General features: G+C 49.8%; 1 protein-coding gene across 3 annotated transcripts in view; it reads right to left on the bottom strand.

Moving 5' to 3' along the window:
- Foxk2 (forkhead box K2) overlaps window positions 1-3633 on the bottom strand; it is a 62308-nt gene extending 58675 nt beyond the window's left edge. For all 3 annotated transcript variants that reach the window (XM_008839656.3, XM_017799788.2, XM_017799787.2), the window contains exon 1: window positions 3133-3633. In XM_008839656.3, the coding sequence (XP_008837878.1) occupies window positions 3133-3524 (392 nt within the window). In that variant the 5' untranslated portion in view covers window positions 3525-3633. The remainder of the gene's footprint in view (window positions 1-3132) is intronic.
- Window positions 3634-15952: the final 12319 nt, after the last annotated feature.

The raw sequence follows: 15952 nt of genomic DNA on the forward strand, positions 1-15952 counted from the left end.
ATATTTCAGCCATAGCATAATTGTTCTGTGACATGAGCTTTTAAGTTTATGTAATTTGATTAAAAACAACAACAACAACAACAACAAACTTCCAAAGAACTTGCAGGTTGATAAGATGGTTCACTGTGTAAGGGTACTTTCTGCCAAGCCTGATGACCTGAGTCTAATCCCTGGGACCCAGCTGGTGGAAGGAGAGCCCACTCTAGCAAGCTGTCCTGACCTCTGTATGTACACTATGGCACAGGCATGTACATACATAAACAAATATAAATTAAGATTTTTAAATTATTTTTATTTTATATGAGTGTTTTGCCTGCATTTATATAAATGCACCCATGCCATGCAATGAAGGCATCAGATCCCTTGGAACTGGAGTTATAGAAGGTTGTCAGCCAACACATAGGTACTGGGAAAAAAACCTTGGTCCTCTGAGCCAGTGCTCCTAACCTTTGAGGCATTTCTCTAGTCCCCTACAAATGTAAAAGAAAAAAACCAACCAACTTGTAGCTAGGTCCGTGGGGCACACGCAGGCAGACCAGGATCTCTGCATTAGAGGCCAGCCCAGTCTACACAGTGAGCTCCAGGCTAGCCAGGACTATACAGTGAGACCTTGTCTCAAAAAAACAAACAGCCAGGCATGGTGGCGCACACCTTTGATCCCAGCACTCGGGAGGCGGAGGCAGAGGCAGAGGCAGGCGGATCTCTGTGAGTTTGAGGCCAGCCTGGTCTACATAGTGAATTCCAGGACAGCTGGGGCTACAGGGAGACCCTGTCTCAAAAAGACCCCCCCCCAAAAAAATCCCCAAATCCTTATACTAAATATATAATCTTCTTTACTGTAACACTGACTTTTTGGAAACAAACTGCCAGGTTAAAGGGCAGCTGTTGGTGGTTCCATCCCAACTTTTAGCACCCCACCCCAAAAAGATAACCATTAGGCATCCCTATCTTTGATTTTATGCAATCTACACTACAAGATCCACATGAGCAGCACTTGAGTTTGAGAATGTTCTTTAAAATGTTTCAAATTAAGCATTAAGAAATAAGTTAGTTTATTGAATATGTCAATGCTGTTGTAATGAAATGCTTCTAAGTATGTGGTTATTAAATAATTTTTAAAAAATTAAATGGTATTATTTTGAAAAACTTTCAAAAAAAAAAAGTTAGGGGATAAGAAAAACCAGGCATAGCCGGGTGTGGTGGTGCACACCTTTAGTCCTAGCACTTGGGAGGCAGAGGCAGGCAGATCTCTGTGAGTTCGAGGCCAGCCTGGTCTACACAGTGAGTTCCAGGACAGCTGGGGCTACAGGGAGACCCTGTCTCAAAAAGACAAAAAAAAAGAAAAAGAAAAACCAGGTGTGGTGGCACACATCTTTAATCCTAACACTGGAAAGAAGAGGCAGGCAGATCTCACAGAGGCCAGCCTGGTCTACATACCAAGTTCCAGGCCAGGTGGGGCTGCAGGGAGACCCTGTCTCAAAGAGCCAAAAACAACAGCTAGGACACTTTCCAAGGCTGCCTGAGAAGCATGGTGTACATATGTACACGTACACACACACACACACACACACACAGAGGCATGCATGCATGTACACACATGTGAGAAAGACACAGCTCTTAACAGCATTGCCAAAAACTGAAAGCAGTTTAAAAACTTCAGTTTGTGGAGGAAAGCTATACTAGCAACTAAAGAGGAGCCCTTGAGCAGTAATTAGCATTTCCTGGAGAGCAAACTTGTTTTCAAGCAGTCAATGATAACTTTATCCACCACAGAAGCAAACTGAATTGTTTTGTACAATGACAGACAGTTCCCCATGAAGCTCACTTGTCTATATGGTCTTGCAATCCCTAAAGAAACAAATGCCTTTTTTTCCTGTTTTTCATTTTTTGAGACAGGGTCTACCGGGTAACCCTAACTCATCTAGAATTTACTACCTAGCCCAGCCTGGCCTGGCCCTCGAAATCTTGCTTCCACCTCCAGAGTGCTAGCATTACAGGTGTAAGATGCCACATCTGACAACAGATGTTTTTAAAAAAAAAGTGTTTAAAGTATCAACTTTCCCCAGAATTTTAAGGTCAGAGCAGTTTTAAAATCCTTCAAGTTTGGAGCTTTCAAATTTTAGGCTACAAAAACAGGTGGGGCGGGGACCTGTTAGGCTTAAGGCACTACCTTCAAAATCTTTCGCTACTGAAAACATGTGAACAATAACAGGCATCTAACTCTTCAGGTAAAGAGCCCATAAATTTTCCATCACCAACAGTTGGCAGGGAGGGGGACAAGGACAGAGAGATGGTTGTCTGTGTCCTGGGGGTCAGATGTTAGACTGGGCAAAGGGTCGCGGGTTGGAATTCCAGTGGGTCATACATGGGGGTCTGATCTGGTTGCACATGGGACAGACAAGGGTGGGCCAGCAGATTAAATCTTTCTGGTGGGGTACTGGAGATTTAGTCTTGAGTTCTGGTAGTGGACAGGGATGGGTGGGGTCTACCCCTGCTGTGGAACATGGATGGGTCCCTAGATCTGGATTCTGGCTTTGGATATGTCAGAAATGGTCAGGTCCTAGTTAATGGGTAGTGGATGGGCCTTGGTTCTGAGCATCAATCAGGTCCAGGTTAGAGTTTGGTCTCCTGTGGGCAGTCTGGGTCAGGGTCCTCCCTGTTCATGGGTAGCAGGTCTGGATCAGGGTCCTATGGGTAGCTCCGGCCCACAGTCCTCCCTGACAGTGGACAGTGGGTCTGGGTCATGGTCTCCGGTAGTGGGTCTAGGTCATGGTCCTCCCTGCTGTGGGTAGTCGGTCTGGGTCACCACTGTCTACGGGTAGCGGATCTGGGTCATGATCCTCCCTACCCAGGTGTAGCAGGTCTGGGTCACGGTCCTCCCTATCCACCGATAGGTGGTCTGGGTCATGATTCTCCCTGTCCATGAGTAGCAGGTCTGGGTCATAATCCTCCCTATCCACGAGCAGCAGGTCTCGGTCATAGTCCTCCCTGCCGTGGGTAGCGGGTCTGGGTCCTCCCTGTCCCTGTCCGTGGGACCGGCCCAGGGTCCTCCCTGCCGCGGACAGCCGGCGGGGTCCGGATCCCGCAGAGCCGCCGTCTAGGCCGCAGTCCCCGCCCGCGCCCCGCACTCACACGCGCGGCAGCTGTAGCGGCGGCGCCCCGCGCCTCTGGAACACGCCGTCCACGAACACGCCGTTCTTGCCGAGGCAGCGCAGGTAGAAGTCGCCGCCCGCGTCCGGCCGGGGTTGCGCGGGCTCTGGGGCGGCCGCGCCATGGCCGCCGCCCGGGGGCGTGAAGATCTCCAGGTGGCGCCGCGAGATGAAGCTCGAGTGGCCCATGCTCACGTCCACCGAGCCCTGCGACGAGTTGCGCCCGATGGTCACCGAGCGCTTCTTCATGAGGTACTCGAACTCGCGGCCCTCCAGCTGCGTCATGGCCCAGCTGCCCGGTGGGGACCCGCTGCCCCTGGCCCCGCCACCTGTGGGAGGGGTGCCTGCACCCAACAGCACCGCAGCGGCCGCCATCGCTTGCGAGGCCCGGCCGATCCACACGGGCGCCCTGGCAGGCCGAGGCCCGGGCGCAGTAGTGGGCCACGCGAGCCTAGCATGGTCGCCGAGGCTGCCAGCTGGTGAGGAGAGCAGGACCCCACCCATCTAAACTAGGGCGGGAACAGTGTGCCCTGTGCGGGAGATGTGGGCACTGGAGGAGAGAGTGCCCGCAGGGAAGGGAGACGGGGAGGAGGGAGCCCTGTCGGGGCCCTCCACCTGGGAGGGGGAGGCTGGCAGGGATGGGGCTCGGCGCCCCTCCCCGAGTCTTGGGTGGGTCAGTGAGGGGGGACTCCCACTGGGTTCGTGGTGGATACTGGGGCGCAGTGTTCGGTTCTCGGTCAGGCTCGCAGTCCTCTGAATCCAGGATGCACGGTGCTGCCCGGAGGGCCCCACCTCGCTGCCGGGACTCGAGCAACCCAGTTCCTAGCACCGTCGGGCCGCGACGCCAACGGCCGGGGTCGGAGCATGTTGCCAATTTCCCGGTAGTCGAGCCATTAAAAAGGAGCGCTCTCTCCACCGGCGCGTGGGAAGAGCGGAGCCCCGGGTCCGGTCCGGGGGCGCGGCTCGGGCCCGGGTGTCTCCCCTGGGTGCACCTGCTCGGGCTCTGCCGAGGAGGCACGTGGTCACGAGGAACGTCACCAACATGGTGGTCCTGGGTGCAGCGCTGGGACAGCTCCCTAAGTGATGCACAAAAGGAGTGAGGCGAGAAGGGGTCGGCCGGCCGGACTTGGGCTGCACAGGGTAGAGTGGACAATTCAGATCCAGAGCCCAAATTCGAGGCTCCCGGCCAGAGGCATCGGGGCAGCTTGTGTCTTTCTATTCAGTTTGTGTCTCCGAAATTGCGCCAAATAGGATGGGAATTAATGTGGCTCTAAATATAACATTTGCGTGTCATATTTGACGTACCTGTGTAATTATAGTGCAAATTCCTAAGTGCTCAAACTGCTTTGTACTATAAGTATGGCAGGATGCCCTAGACTGAAAAAAGCCGTTTCATTAGATATTCATGTATTTGAGAATTTTAGGTGGCGTGGTGTTGAGGTAAGTATAGAAGTGGTAACTAGGGAAGTGTCTAACCTAAAGACAAAACACCAGCAGTGGAAGGAAAAAGCATGTCAAATGGAAATGTTTCTCCGCCTGTACTGACACTGACCATTGAATGCCCTGTCCTGAGCCCCTGCTCTACACAGCACTGCTAGAAGGTCTGGGCCTCTACTGTGTGCTTCAAGCATCCATACAGAACAGGATGAGAACTTTTTTTTTTTTTTTGGTCTTTTTGAGACAGGGCCTCCCTGTAGCTCCAGCTGTCCTGGAACTCACTATGTAGACCAGGCTGGCCTTGAACTCACAGAGATCTGCCTGCCTCTGCCTCCCAAGTGCTGGGATTAAAGGTGTGTGCCACCATGCCCGACCAGGATGAGAACGATTTACACTACCCGAGGGATACAGGTAGATAAAACTAAGCAGGGCAAATCAAACACATAATACATCATAAAGATATTTATTTTAAAGCAATTCTTTGGTATAATATAAATTTACCATTACAGGTTAAAGCAAATTTGTATATTAACAGGATGAATGTGCTTATTTGTGTGTGTGTGCGAGAGCGAGAGCGAGAGCGAGAGAGCGAGAGAGAGAGAGAGAGAGAGAGGTGAATAGGTGTATGATAGATGTATGCTCACCCCTATGGGGCATGTAGGGGCCAAAGATTGATGTCAGGATGAATCTTCCTCAATGACTTCTCTCCCTTACTTTTTGAGACAGGGTCTCTTGTTGAACCTGGTGTTTGTCATTTTGTCAAGACTGCGTGGCCAGTGAGCCTGTCCACACACACACACATGGCATCTCCCCAGGCCCATACTCATTTACTTTTAGGTAAAGAATTGAATCTAGTGAGCTGGAGAGATGGGTCAGCAGTTAAGAGCACTGGCTGTATGTAAGTGCAGCCATGTCATGAAATGGGCATAGAGGCCAGAAAAGGGCGTTAGATCCCCGAGGACTCAAGTTGTCAGCAGTTAAGAGTGCAGGCTCTTCCAGAGGACCCACATGATGCTAACAGTTATGTGTAACTCCAGTTCCAGGAAATCCAACACCCTCTCTGGCCTCCACTGGCATTGTATACATGTAGTACATACATGCAGGTAAAACACTCCTACACATAAAAGATTAAAGTCCTAAGCTGGGCGTGGTGGCACACCTTTAGTCCCAGCACTCACCAGGCAAAGACAGGCAAATCTCTGTGAGTTCAAGGCCAGCCTGGTCTACAGAGTGAGTTTCAGGCCAGTGGGGGCTACAGGGAGACCCTGTCTCAAAAAAAAATGAAGGGACTGGAGAGGTGACACAGTATTAAGAGCACTGGCTGCTCTTCCAAAGGGCCTGGGTTTGAGTCCAAACACCCACAAGGTGGCTAACAACCATCTGTAACTCCAGTTCCACGGGTTCTGACACCCTTTTCTTACCTTTTATGTGTTTAAGTGTATTCCCTGCATGTAGATCAGTGCACCTGTGTTGTGCAATGCCCACAGAGGTCAGAAGAGGGTGTCAGATCCCCTGGAACTGGAGTTATAGACGGTTGTTAGCCTCCATGTGGATGCTAGGACTCAAAAACCTGGGTCCTTTGCAAAAGCAGCCAGTGCACCTTAATTACTGTACCATCTCTCCAGCCCAAATGCAGTATTTTCTAAAAATGAAAAAACTGCTTTCCAGCCTTGGCCGCAGACCTTGCAGCTGTCAGGATATTGATGTCCAGTAAGAACTGGGTTGCCACCTATGAACTCCATTTTAAGGAAGGCGTGATGGTAGTCAAGAAGGATGTTCATATGCTTAAACACCAGAGCTGGCAGACAAGAATGTGCCCAACCTTCATGCCCTAATGGCTTTGTAGTCGAGAGAGACTACATGAAGAACAGTTTGCCTGGAGATTTTCTACTGGTACCTCACCAACGAGGGTATCCAGTATCTCTGTTTACCTCCATCCGCCTCCTGAGATGGAGCCTGCCACCCTGTGCAGCAACCATCCTGAGACTGGCAGGCCTGTGCCTAAAGAACCAGAGGGTGAGTGACCCACAAGATTCATAAGAGGGGAGGTTGACAGAGACATCTACCCTCTGCCCCCTGGTGCTCATGAGAAACCTGGGGCTGGGGCTGGTTCTGCAACCAAATTCCAGTTCAGTGGTTGGTTTAGTCATGGACTTGGTCAGCCACTTCAGTGAAGTTCGAGAGAAATATTTTGTATTGAATAAACTTATAATCAGTGGAAAAAAATAAACCACCTGATGCCTATTTTAAGGGCTGAAATGAGTAAAACTGTCAATAGCTGGTCATGTTGTGGAGCTACTGGGAATAGAAGATGGGGCTTCCTCCCTCCCTCCATTCATTCTTTGTTCCTTCCTTCCTCTGTTTTTTGTTTTTGTTTTTGAGACAGGGTCACCCTGTAGCCCCAGCTGACCTGAACTCACTATGTAGACCAGGCTGGCCTTGAACTCACAAAGATCCACCTCCCTCTGCCTCCTAAATGCTGGGATTAAAGGTGTGTGTCACCACCACTGGCTTTTCCTCTTTGTTTTAAAAACAGGGTCTCATGTAGCCCAGGCTGGCCTCAAACTCCCTATGTTGCTGAAGATGACCTTGAACTTCTGACCTTCCAGTGTCCATCTCCCAAATGCTGAGATAACAGTCATCCTCACCACACTCAGTTTATGCGGTGCCCAGGATTGAACGTAGGCTTTGCACACACCGTACAAAGACTCATCTGATTTAATTTTTTTATGTGTGTGAGTGTATTACCTATATGTATGTGAGTACACCCATGTCATGCAATGCTGAGGAGGTCAGAAGAGGGCTTCAGATTCCCCTGGAACTGGAGTTAAGGATGGTTCGTAGCCGCCATATAGGTGCTGGGAACTGAACCCAGGTCCTCGGCAAGAGCAGTCGGTGCTCTTAACCGCTGAGCCATCTCTCCAGCCCCTCATTTGATTTTTTCAGGAACAGGTGAAGGTGAATTTTATAGATGAATGGTATACATTCCTGACTAAATGAATATATTTATTTATTTGGGGAGGGGGTATACAGGGTCTCAGTATGTAGCCCTGGCTGGCCTCACATGCATGTGATGTGCAAGGAGGCCCAAAAAGGGTGTTGGAGCCCCTGGAGCTGGAACTACAAGTTATGAATTGCCAAGGGTGCTGGGAACCCAACTCAGGTCTCCTGGAAGAACTGCAAGTGTTCTTAACCACTGAGCCATGTCTCTAGTCTTCCCCTACCCTAAATTTACTGCTATTAAGTCAGGATTTGAAAGAGAATGTAGCTGGAAATGGTGGCTCATGTCTGTAACCCCAGCACTGGGGAGAGAGTGGAGGCAGGAGAATCAAGAGTTCAAGACCAGCTTTGGCTAAATGTGACCTTAAAACAAAACAGAGGGGGAGAGGGAGACAGAGGGAGAGAACAGGGTCAAAGAGGAAGAGGAGGATAAGAGACAGAGGCAGGCAGGCAGAGGTGAATACGGTGTGTGGCTTGGTATGGTGGTGTGTGACTCAAAAAAAAACCAGGAGGGAGGAAGGAGAAAGGGAGGGAGAACCCAGGGGGGAGAGAGGAAGGAAGAGTGTGATTCTGAGCCCTTCTGTATCAAATCTTCTCCAGTTGTCAGAGCCTGCAGTCCTACCTACTCCGGAGGCCCAGGTGAGTAGAAAGGTCACTTGAGCCTAGAAGTTCAAGGCCAGCCTGAGCACCATAGGAAGTTTCTGTCTGGGGAAAGAAAAGAAAGGAAAATGGAATAAGAAAAGAAAGTGGAAGGGAGAGAAGGGGAGGGGAGGATGGAGGGGGAGAAGAGAGGCTGGGCCGGGGGAAGGGGAAGGGAGGGCAGGAAACAGCTCAGTAGCAGACTGCTTGTCTAGGATATCCTGAAGCCCTGGGTTCAATCCCTACCACTGCATAAACCAGGTGTGGTAGTGTACACCTATAATCCTAGCACTTGGAAGTGGAGGCAGGAGGATTCACAAGTTCAAGGTCATCCTTGGCCACAAGTGGCATTGACAGTTGGAGGCCAGCCTAGGCTACATGTCTCAGAAAAAATAAAGTGAGAGCTTCACACACCTCCCTTGGGAGCTTGTAGCACTGGGAGGGGCAAAGGAGGCCCTAGTTTGCTTCCTCAAAACCTGTTCTAGAACTCTCCTGGGATGTGTAGGGTTACCCTCTCTCCCTCAGAATGTGCCCTTGATGTTGCCCTGCCCTGCTGCCAGGCAAGCCTCCATGTCCTGAGCCAAATTGTTCAGTTTGAGAAGATGGGGGGAACAGCCTGGGAGGGGATACAAAGGCCGCAGCAGTGTCCATCTCTCAGTGCCCAGTGAATACCCTGCCTAAGCACACAGCTCATCTCTAGTAATCCTGCATCTCACCTTCCAGGACTTCAGTAACTGAAGCTGACGTCCCCCCAGAGCCCCCTCAAACACATCCATGTGTGAAACAGGACAGATTGAACCCAACAGCACAAGCTGTGTCTGCAGAGAGGCTGGTGCCACCTCAGCTCAGGCCCCAGCTCCAGGCCTTCCTGTGCTGTTTCTCCCATTTGGAGCTCTGACCCCAGGCAGCACTTGTCATTTGCTGGTCTATTCATGTAAAGCCTCCCACTAGATCCCAGGGGCAGAAGAGGCAGCTGTGGCATACACTATAATCACCCCTTGTCTGGACCAGCAAACCAAATCCCTTCCCACATGGCCAGCCCAGTCCCTAGGCTCCTGCACTGAAGCCCTAGTCATCAAGCACCTGCCCTTGAGCAAGATTTGCTCCTGTGGTACTTCCATCGGCCTTCACCTCTGAATGCTGAGAGAATCACCTAGCACTGCCTCCCTTCTGCAGCTCAGAGACTGAGTCAGCTGTGACTGCCATGTGTGCTCAGGGGGGTCAGGGCTGCACGCAGGTCTGGGAGTGGATGTACACTTCAGCTCGTGTTCACTGACTCATCCCCAAGCCTACTCTGAGTTTCCTGCATCTTAGCGATCTGAGGACCAGGGCAGTGCGCACTATATGGGAGGTGAAGCACCCACCATGGAGAGGACCCCAAGGTAAAAATCCTCCCATTCAGCAGCTAAAGCTGGGGACATAGCTAGTGAAAGCCATCTAAAACAAGCTTTATGGGGTGGGCCTGGTGGCAAGGGCCTATGATCTCAACTATTAGGGAGACTGAGGCAGGAGGTACAGGATGGAAATTTCAAGACCAACTTGCACTAGAGTGAGTTCAAAGCCAGCTTGGGGGGCTCAGCAGTTAAGACCTCTGGCTGCTCTTGTGGAGGACCAGGGTTCAGTTACCAGCACCTACATAGTGGCTAATAGCCATCTGTAACACCAGTTCCAGGGGATCGGATGCCGCCTTCTGGCCTCCAGAGGAATGTTGCATGCATGTGGCACACCCATACATGCAGGCAAAACACACAAAATTTAAAAAAAATTTAAATGGTATATTTGGTTCCTTCCTGTTACTGTGATAAAACACCATGATCAAGGAACTTATAAAAGGAAGAGTTTATTTGGCTTATGGTCCAGAGGGATAAGTCTGTGGCAGGGAGGCGTGGCAGGAGGTAGCTGGAGCAAAGAGCTGAGTGCTCACATCTTCACTCGTGTACAGGAAACAAAGAGGGACAAGGTTATGAACTCTCAAAACCAACGCTGGACATGTGCCTCCTCCAGCAAGGCCACATCTCTTAAATCTCCCAAGACAGCACTAACTGGGAACAAAATGTCCAAATACTTGGAGCCCATGGGGGACACTTACTCACCACAGTGGGCAAAGATTTCTCACGTTGACAAGCAAGCCACAGATAACAAGGGAAAAAAGGCTGAGAGAAAGCACAGGGTCCTGGAAGGTGTGGTATGGACTGTCTTGACCCTACTGTAGATGAAGGGGACAGGGACAGTTAAGAGCTATGCCTGTTCCACGGGTGAATCACACACAAAAATTTCCTAGTCTGAGAGGCCCTGCAAGATGAGTGATTACATCCGGATCTCGACTTCCAGTATCATCCTGGGTTCTTTAAACAGTGAGAACCTGCCAAAGTGGCTACAGGATGGCTAAATGGGAAATGTCCCCCAAAGGCTCGTGTTTGAACACTTGGCCTTTGGCTGGTGGTGCTGTTCTGAGAGGTTGTGGAGCCTTTAGGAGGTGAGGTCTTATCTGGAGGAAGTCACTGGGGGGTGGGGGCAGGCTTATAGGTTGTAGTCCAGACTCAGTTCCAGCTTGCTTTCCCTTTCTGGTCAGCAGAGATGTGGAGTCCCAGACATAAATGGACCCTCTCAGATAGTGAGCCACAGTAAGTCCTGGCAGTTTCCCATCTGTAGATGCAGAGGGGCCCCACACTCAGGATGCTGTGTGGAAGCCAAAGGCACATTTCCTGCATTGCCCTTCCAGCCAGCTGTGCCCTTCGGATAACTGCATCCAAGCCAGCACTTGCAGCTTGGCTGCCAACAGAAGCCCCACTTTCTGCTTATGGCTCACTTGTGATACACCTGACAGCCAGGTCTGATGCCCAGATCCACTGCAGTGGGTGGGTCATACCAGCCCTACGGGTATCAATGAAAGTACTGTAATGACTGTCAAATTGACAGCATCTAGAATCAGCATGGAAACAAACCTCTGGGTATGTATGTGAAGGATATTCTAGGTTAGTTGAAGTGGGAAGAAACCCTAAATGGGAGCAGGTACCATTTTATGAGTTAGGATCTTGGACTGAATAAAACGGAAGCAGGATTGGAAGACAGCTTACCTCATAAACTGCCACATAAGCATGAGGAGCCAAGTTTGGATCCCCAGAACTCACCTAAAAGATGGGTTTGTGGGTGGACATGGTGGCGCATGCCTTTAATCCCAGCAGAGGCAGGCCCAGCTGGCTTGGAACTCACTATGTAGACCAGGCTGGCCTTGAACTCACAAAGATCCGCCTACCTCTGTCTCCCAAGTGCTGGGAATATAGATGTGCACCACCACGCCCTGCCATAAAAATATTAAAAAATTTATTTTCATTTCATGAGCATTTTTCCTGCATGTAAGTGTTCCTATGTGTGCAGAAACTGGCCTGGGTTACAAAATGAAACTTGGTGCCAGCTGTGGGTTCCCTCTCTGTGTTATGGGTCAGGGAGACTCCAGGAGCCCCAATAACTAGATGGCAAGGCTCTACTGCTGAAGAGCAGAGTACCTGCAGGACACAGAGGAGTCAAGCTGGAACTGACCTGAAAACTTTCCTGTTGGTCAATTTTCATAGTGGAAGGTGTTGTGCAGGCTGCTGGCAGGGAGGGGAGGGGGACTTTAATGGTCTTGGTGCTGGACTCTGAATCCTACAATACTGACCTGCCAGGCAAGATGCACCCACTGGTACGATAGTGGCGTGACTGTTATTGGGGCAACCAACCATGTTCTGATTGGCTCTGAGGCTGCTCTACAGGAGGGAATTCATGCCCAGTACCACACAAACCTGGTCAAAGGCCGGTGACTTGGGAGTCACAGGTCCTACAGGGAACCTACTTTTGTCATTTTGCTAAATGGACATGTTGTCAAGTTACTTTCATTTTTCTGTTTGAGACAGGACCTCACTATGTAGTCCTGGCTGGCCACAGACTAGTGCTCTTAGCCTTGGCCAGAAGCCTCCTGCAGCATGCAGCAAGGCAGAGACTCAATAATTGCTAAGTGCTAAGAATAAATGATTGTTGAGTGCTCAGCCACATGGGATGTCTACATCAACACCCCTTTGCCTAGGCACAGAGAACACCATGAAGAGGGGGCAGAACACGAGAACCAAGAGAGAGGAGTGCTGTGCACTGCTGTGTTCTAGACAGTGTGCTCACAAACTCACAGCAGCTATGGTTATCTGCATAGACCTGTGCAAGGTCAAGCCAGCAGAACCAGTCTGCATCAGAGTTCCAGCAGGCAAAGCTGATAGGACTCAGCCTCCTCCGACCCCCTAAAAGTGGATATGGTAGTGCATACCTGCAATCCCAGTACTCCAGAGGTAGAGGCTGGAAGATCAAGATTTTAAGGCCAGTCTTGGCACAAAGTGAGTTCAAGGCCAGCCTGGACTATATGAAACTGCATATGAGACCCTATCTCAAAAAATTTTTTAAAGGGCTGGCAAGATGGCTTAGTGGGTAAAGGCACTTGCTATCAAGCCCGATGACTGGAGTTCAGTCACTGGGACCCACATAGTGGAAGGAGAGAACCAACTCCTAAAAGTTGTCCTCTGACCTCCACATGTGGGCAGTGACTCCCTCCCCGAATAAATAATGAATGAAAGAGGGCTGAGAGATGGCTCCGTCATTAAGAGCACTACTCCTCTTCCAGAGGACCAGAGTTTGGTTCTCAGAACCCATGCTGAGCTTACAACTGCCTGTAACTCCAGCTCCTGGGGATTCAACACCCTCTTCTAGCCTCTACAAGGAACTGTACTCAAATGGGTATACACACATACATGTATACACATAATTGAAAAAAAAATCTTAAAATGTAGTTGGGTGGAGTGGCACACACCTTTAATCTCAGCACTCAGTAGGCAGAGGCAGACAGATCTCTGTGAGATCAAGGCCGGCCTGGCCTATATAGCAAGTTCTAGGCCAGTTCGCCCTGTCTCTAAAAAACAAAAAAAAATCTTAAAAAGTTTGTGCCTGGTGCTGGGCATAGTGGCATACACCTTTAGTCCCAGCACTCAGGAAGCAGAGGCAAGTGGCAATCTGTGAGTTCAAGGCCAGCTTGGTCTACATAGTGAGTTTCAGGACAGCTGGGGCTACAGGGAGACCCTGTCTCAAAAAAAAAAAAAAAAAAAAAAAAGCTTGTGCCTGGGCTTACGGGGACTCAGGTGGGAGAGTTGACATCCCAGTTTCAGGGACTTGTTACCACTGTAAGATCGAACCACAACTCAGCTCCTGCTGTCACCATTCCTAACCTCTTGAAGGCCAGCATGCACTCCATAAGACCCTGTTTTGGAAAGGACAGCACAGAGGTGAAGCATGGAGCATCAGGACACACCCCCAAACAGGAAGCAAAAGCAGGATAAAACCCATAAAGGATCATAAAACATTTGGTCCATATGGTCACTGGAATTTGAGTTCAAGACTAGCATGAGCAACAGTGAGACCCTGTCTCAAAAACAGTTGAGCTGGGTAGGCCCAGTGATACATGCTTATAATCCCAATACCTGAGAGGCTGGGACAGGAGGATTGACAGCTTGAGCCAGCCTTTGCTACACAGTAGACCATCTCTAAACAATTTTTATTATTATTTTTATGTAAGTATATTGCCTGCATGTAAGTGCACCTGTGTCGTGTAAAGTCTGCAGAGGTCAGAAGAGGGTTTTGGATCCCCTGGAACTGGAGTTACAAATGACTGTTAGCTGCCATGTGGGTGCTGGGAATCAAACCCGGGTCCTCTGGAGAGCAGTCACTGCTCTTAACTACTGAGTCATCTCTCCAACCTCTCTAAAAAAATTTTTTTAAATTTTATTATTTTTATTTTATGTGTATTAGTGTAAGACGTGCACCCAAGTCATGTAGTGTCCACAGAGGTCAGAAGAGGGCATCTGATCCCCTGGAACTGGAGTTACAGATGGCTGTTAGCCACCATGTGGGTGCTGGGAATCGAACCAGATCCTCTGCAAGAACAGCCAATGCTCTTAATCACTGAGCCATGCTCTAAAAAAATTTTTTTTAATGCAGGCCTTAATCCCAGCACTCAGGAGACAAAGGCAAGTAGATCTCTGAGATCGAGGCCAGCCTGGTCTATATAGTGAGTTCCAGGCCAGCTGGGACTGCAGGGAGACCCTGTCACATAGAAAGAAAATTAATGCACACATCTTGCTCACAGAGAACCAGCAAAAGCATACTGTTGGAAAGTAGAAGCTTCTCAAAGTACTTTTTATTGTTTTGCTTTGAGACAGGGTCTCCCAAGGTAGCCCAGGCTATCCTTGAACTCAAGATCCACTCAACTTTACTTGTACATATTTTCAGTAAGGTAGGCATTCCTTCAGTCAGGCCAACTTTCCTATCAATGCTATTCTGAGAACTCTCTGGTCTCCAAAAGCCCACAGATCATACAGAGATTGCATCTTGGGTCATTCACAGAAATGAAGGCAGAAAAAACTCAAGAGACTGAACTGTAGGAACTCCTAAACTGGAGACTGAATTAGAAACATGAAAATCAGCTCCCCTTTCTCTCCAACTGGAGGTGAAATCCTGGCAGTGGCAATGAGGAAAACACACAGGAAGCCACCGGGACTTGAGAAATGTAATAGCAATTCCTGTACAAGGACACCGTCTTTTGGCTCATTTAGAGGTGGCGGCCAAATCTTACAGCAACCCCAAAGTGTCTGCTGCTAGCAAGAATATGGACAATTTTTTTTTCTTTTTTTGTGTTTTTGGCTTTTTTGGGACAGGGTCTCCCTCTAGCTACAGCTGGCCTGGAATTCTGTATGTAGACCAGGCTTGCTGGGAACTTGTAGAGATCCACCTGTCTCTGCTGGGATTAAAGGTGTGCGCTACCACGCCTTGTCTGGAACTCCTGACAATCCTCCTGCCTCTGCCCCAAGTGCTGGGAACACCTACAGATGTGCCACCATGCCTGGGTTCAAAAAGAAAATTCTCATCACCTCAAATCAAAGTTGAACTACCTTCTATTCTGTGGATAAAAGCACCATCACTAAAACACTGCCACATCAAGGGTTGAAGCCTACAGTGAGGCATCTTATGAAAGCATAAAGCACAAAGTTCTCCCAGGTGGCCTAACTGGCCAAACCACAGGCACTGAAACACAGGTGTCCTCTGACATGGCTGACATGCACACACACTCTTCTGTGTTTTTCAGACATTCTGGGTCCACTGGAAGCACTCAGCAGCACCAGAACTCAGACTGCTTTGTATAACTGTGGGTGCTGGGTAGATATGAATCCCGTATCTGTCTTGTTCTCTTAGGCTGGGACAAGCCAACCCACCAGCCGACACTGCCCACCCAAATCAGCCTGACTGCAACTGCTATGCTTCGCTGGCCAGTCTTGTCAAGGGCTTGCTCACCTGCTGCTCATACCACGTGGGCTGTGATGGAGGAACAGAAAGGCACTGCTTGCTCTCACAAGAAAAGCTTGCAGGCCCACAACCCAGGGTCAAACATACACAAAGCCCTGCATCTCACATCTTAGCACTTGGGTCCACTGGCTGCTGTTGGACCTGTGCCACAAAGCTACCAGGAAGCCAGTCCTTTCCCCCACTGCCTCCAGTGTTCAAGGCCTGCTGGGCTTCCTCCTCACCTCCCATCAGGAAGGGGCTGAGCAACAGGTAATGTCACGTAGGCTGGGGCAGGGTAAGTGTGAGCAAGGCATACTGCAGGCTATAGTCCAGGCTGGGCACAACAGCATCTGGCTTTTAACCCCACACTCAGA

The sequence above is a fragment of the Nannospalax galili genome, unplaced genomic scaffold (genome assembly GCF_000622305.1).
Source record: "Nannospalax galili isolate Female #2095 unplaced genomic scaffold, S.galili_v1.0 scaffold679, whole genome shotgun sequence".
Classification (NCBI taxonomy): domain Eukaryota; kingdom Metazoa; phylum Chordata; class Mammalia; order Rodentia; family Spalacidae; genus Nannospalax; species Nannospalax galili.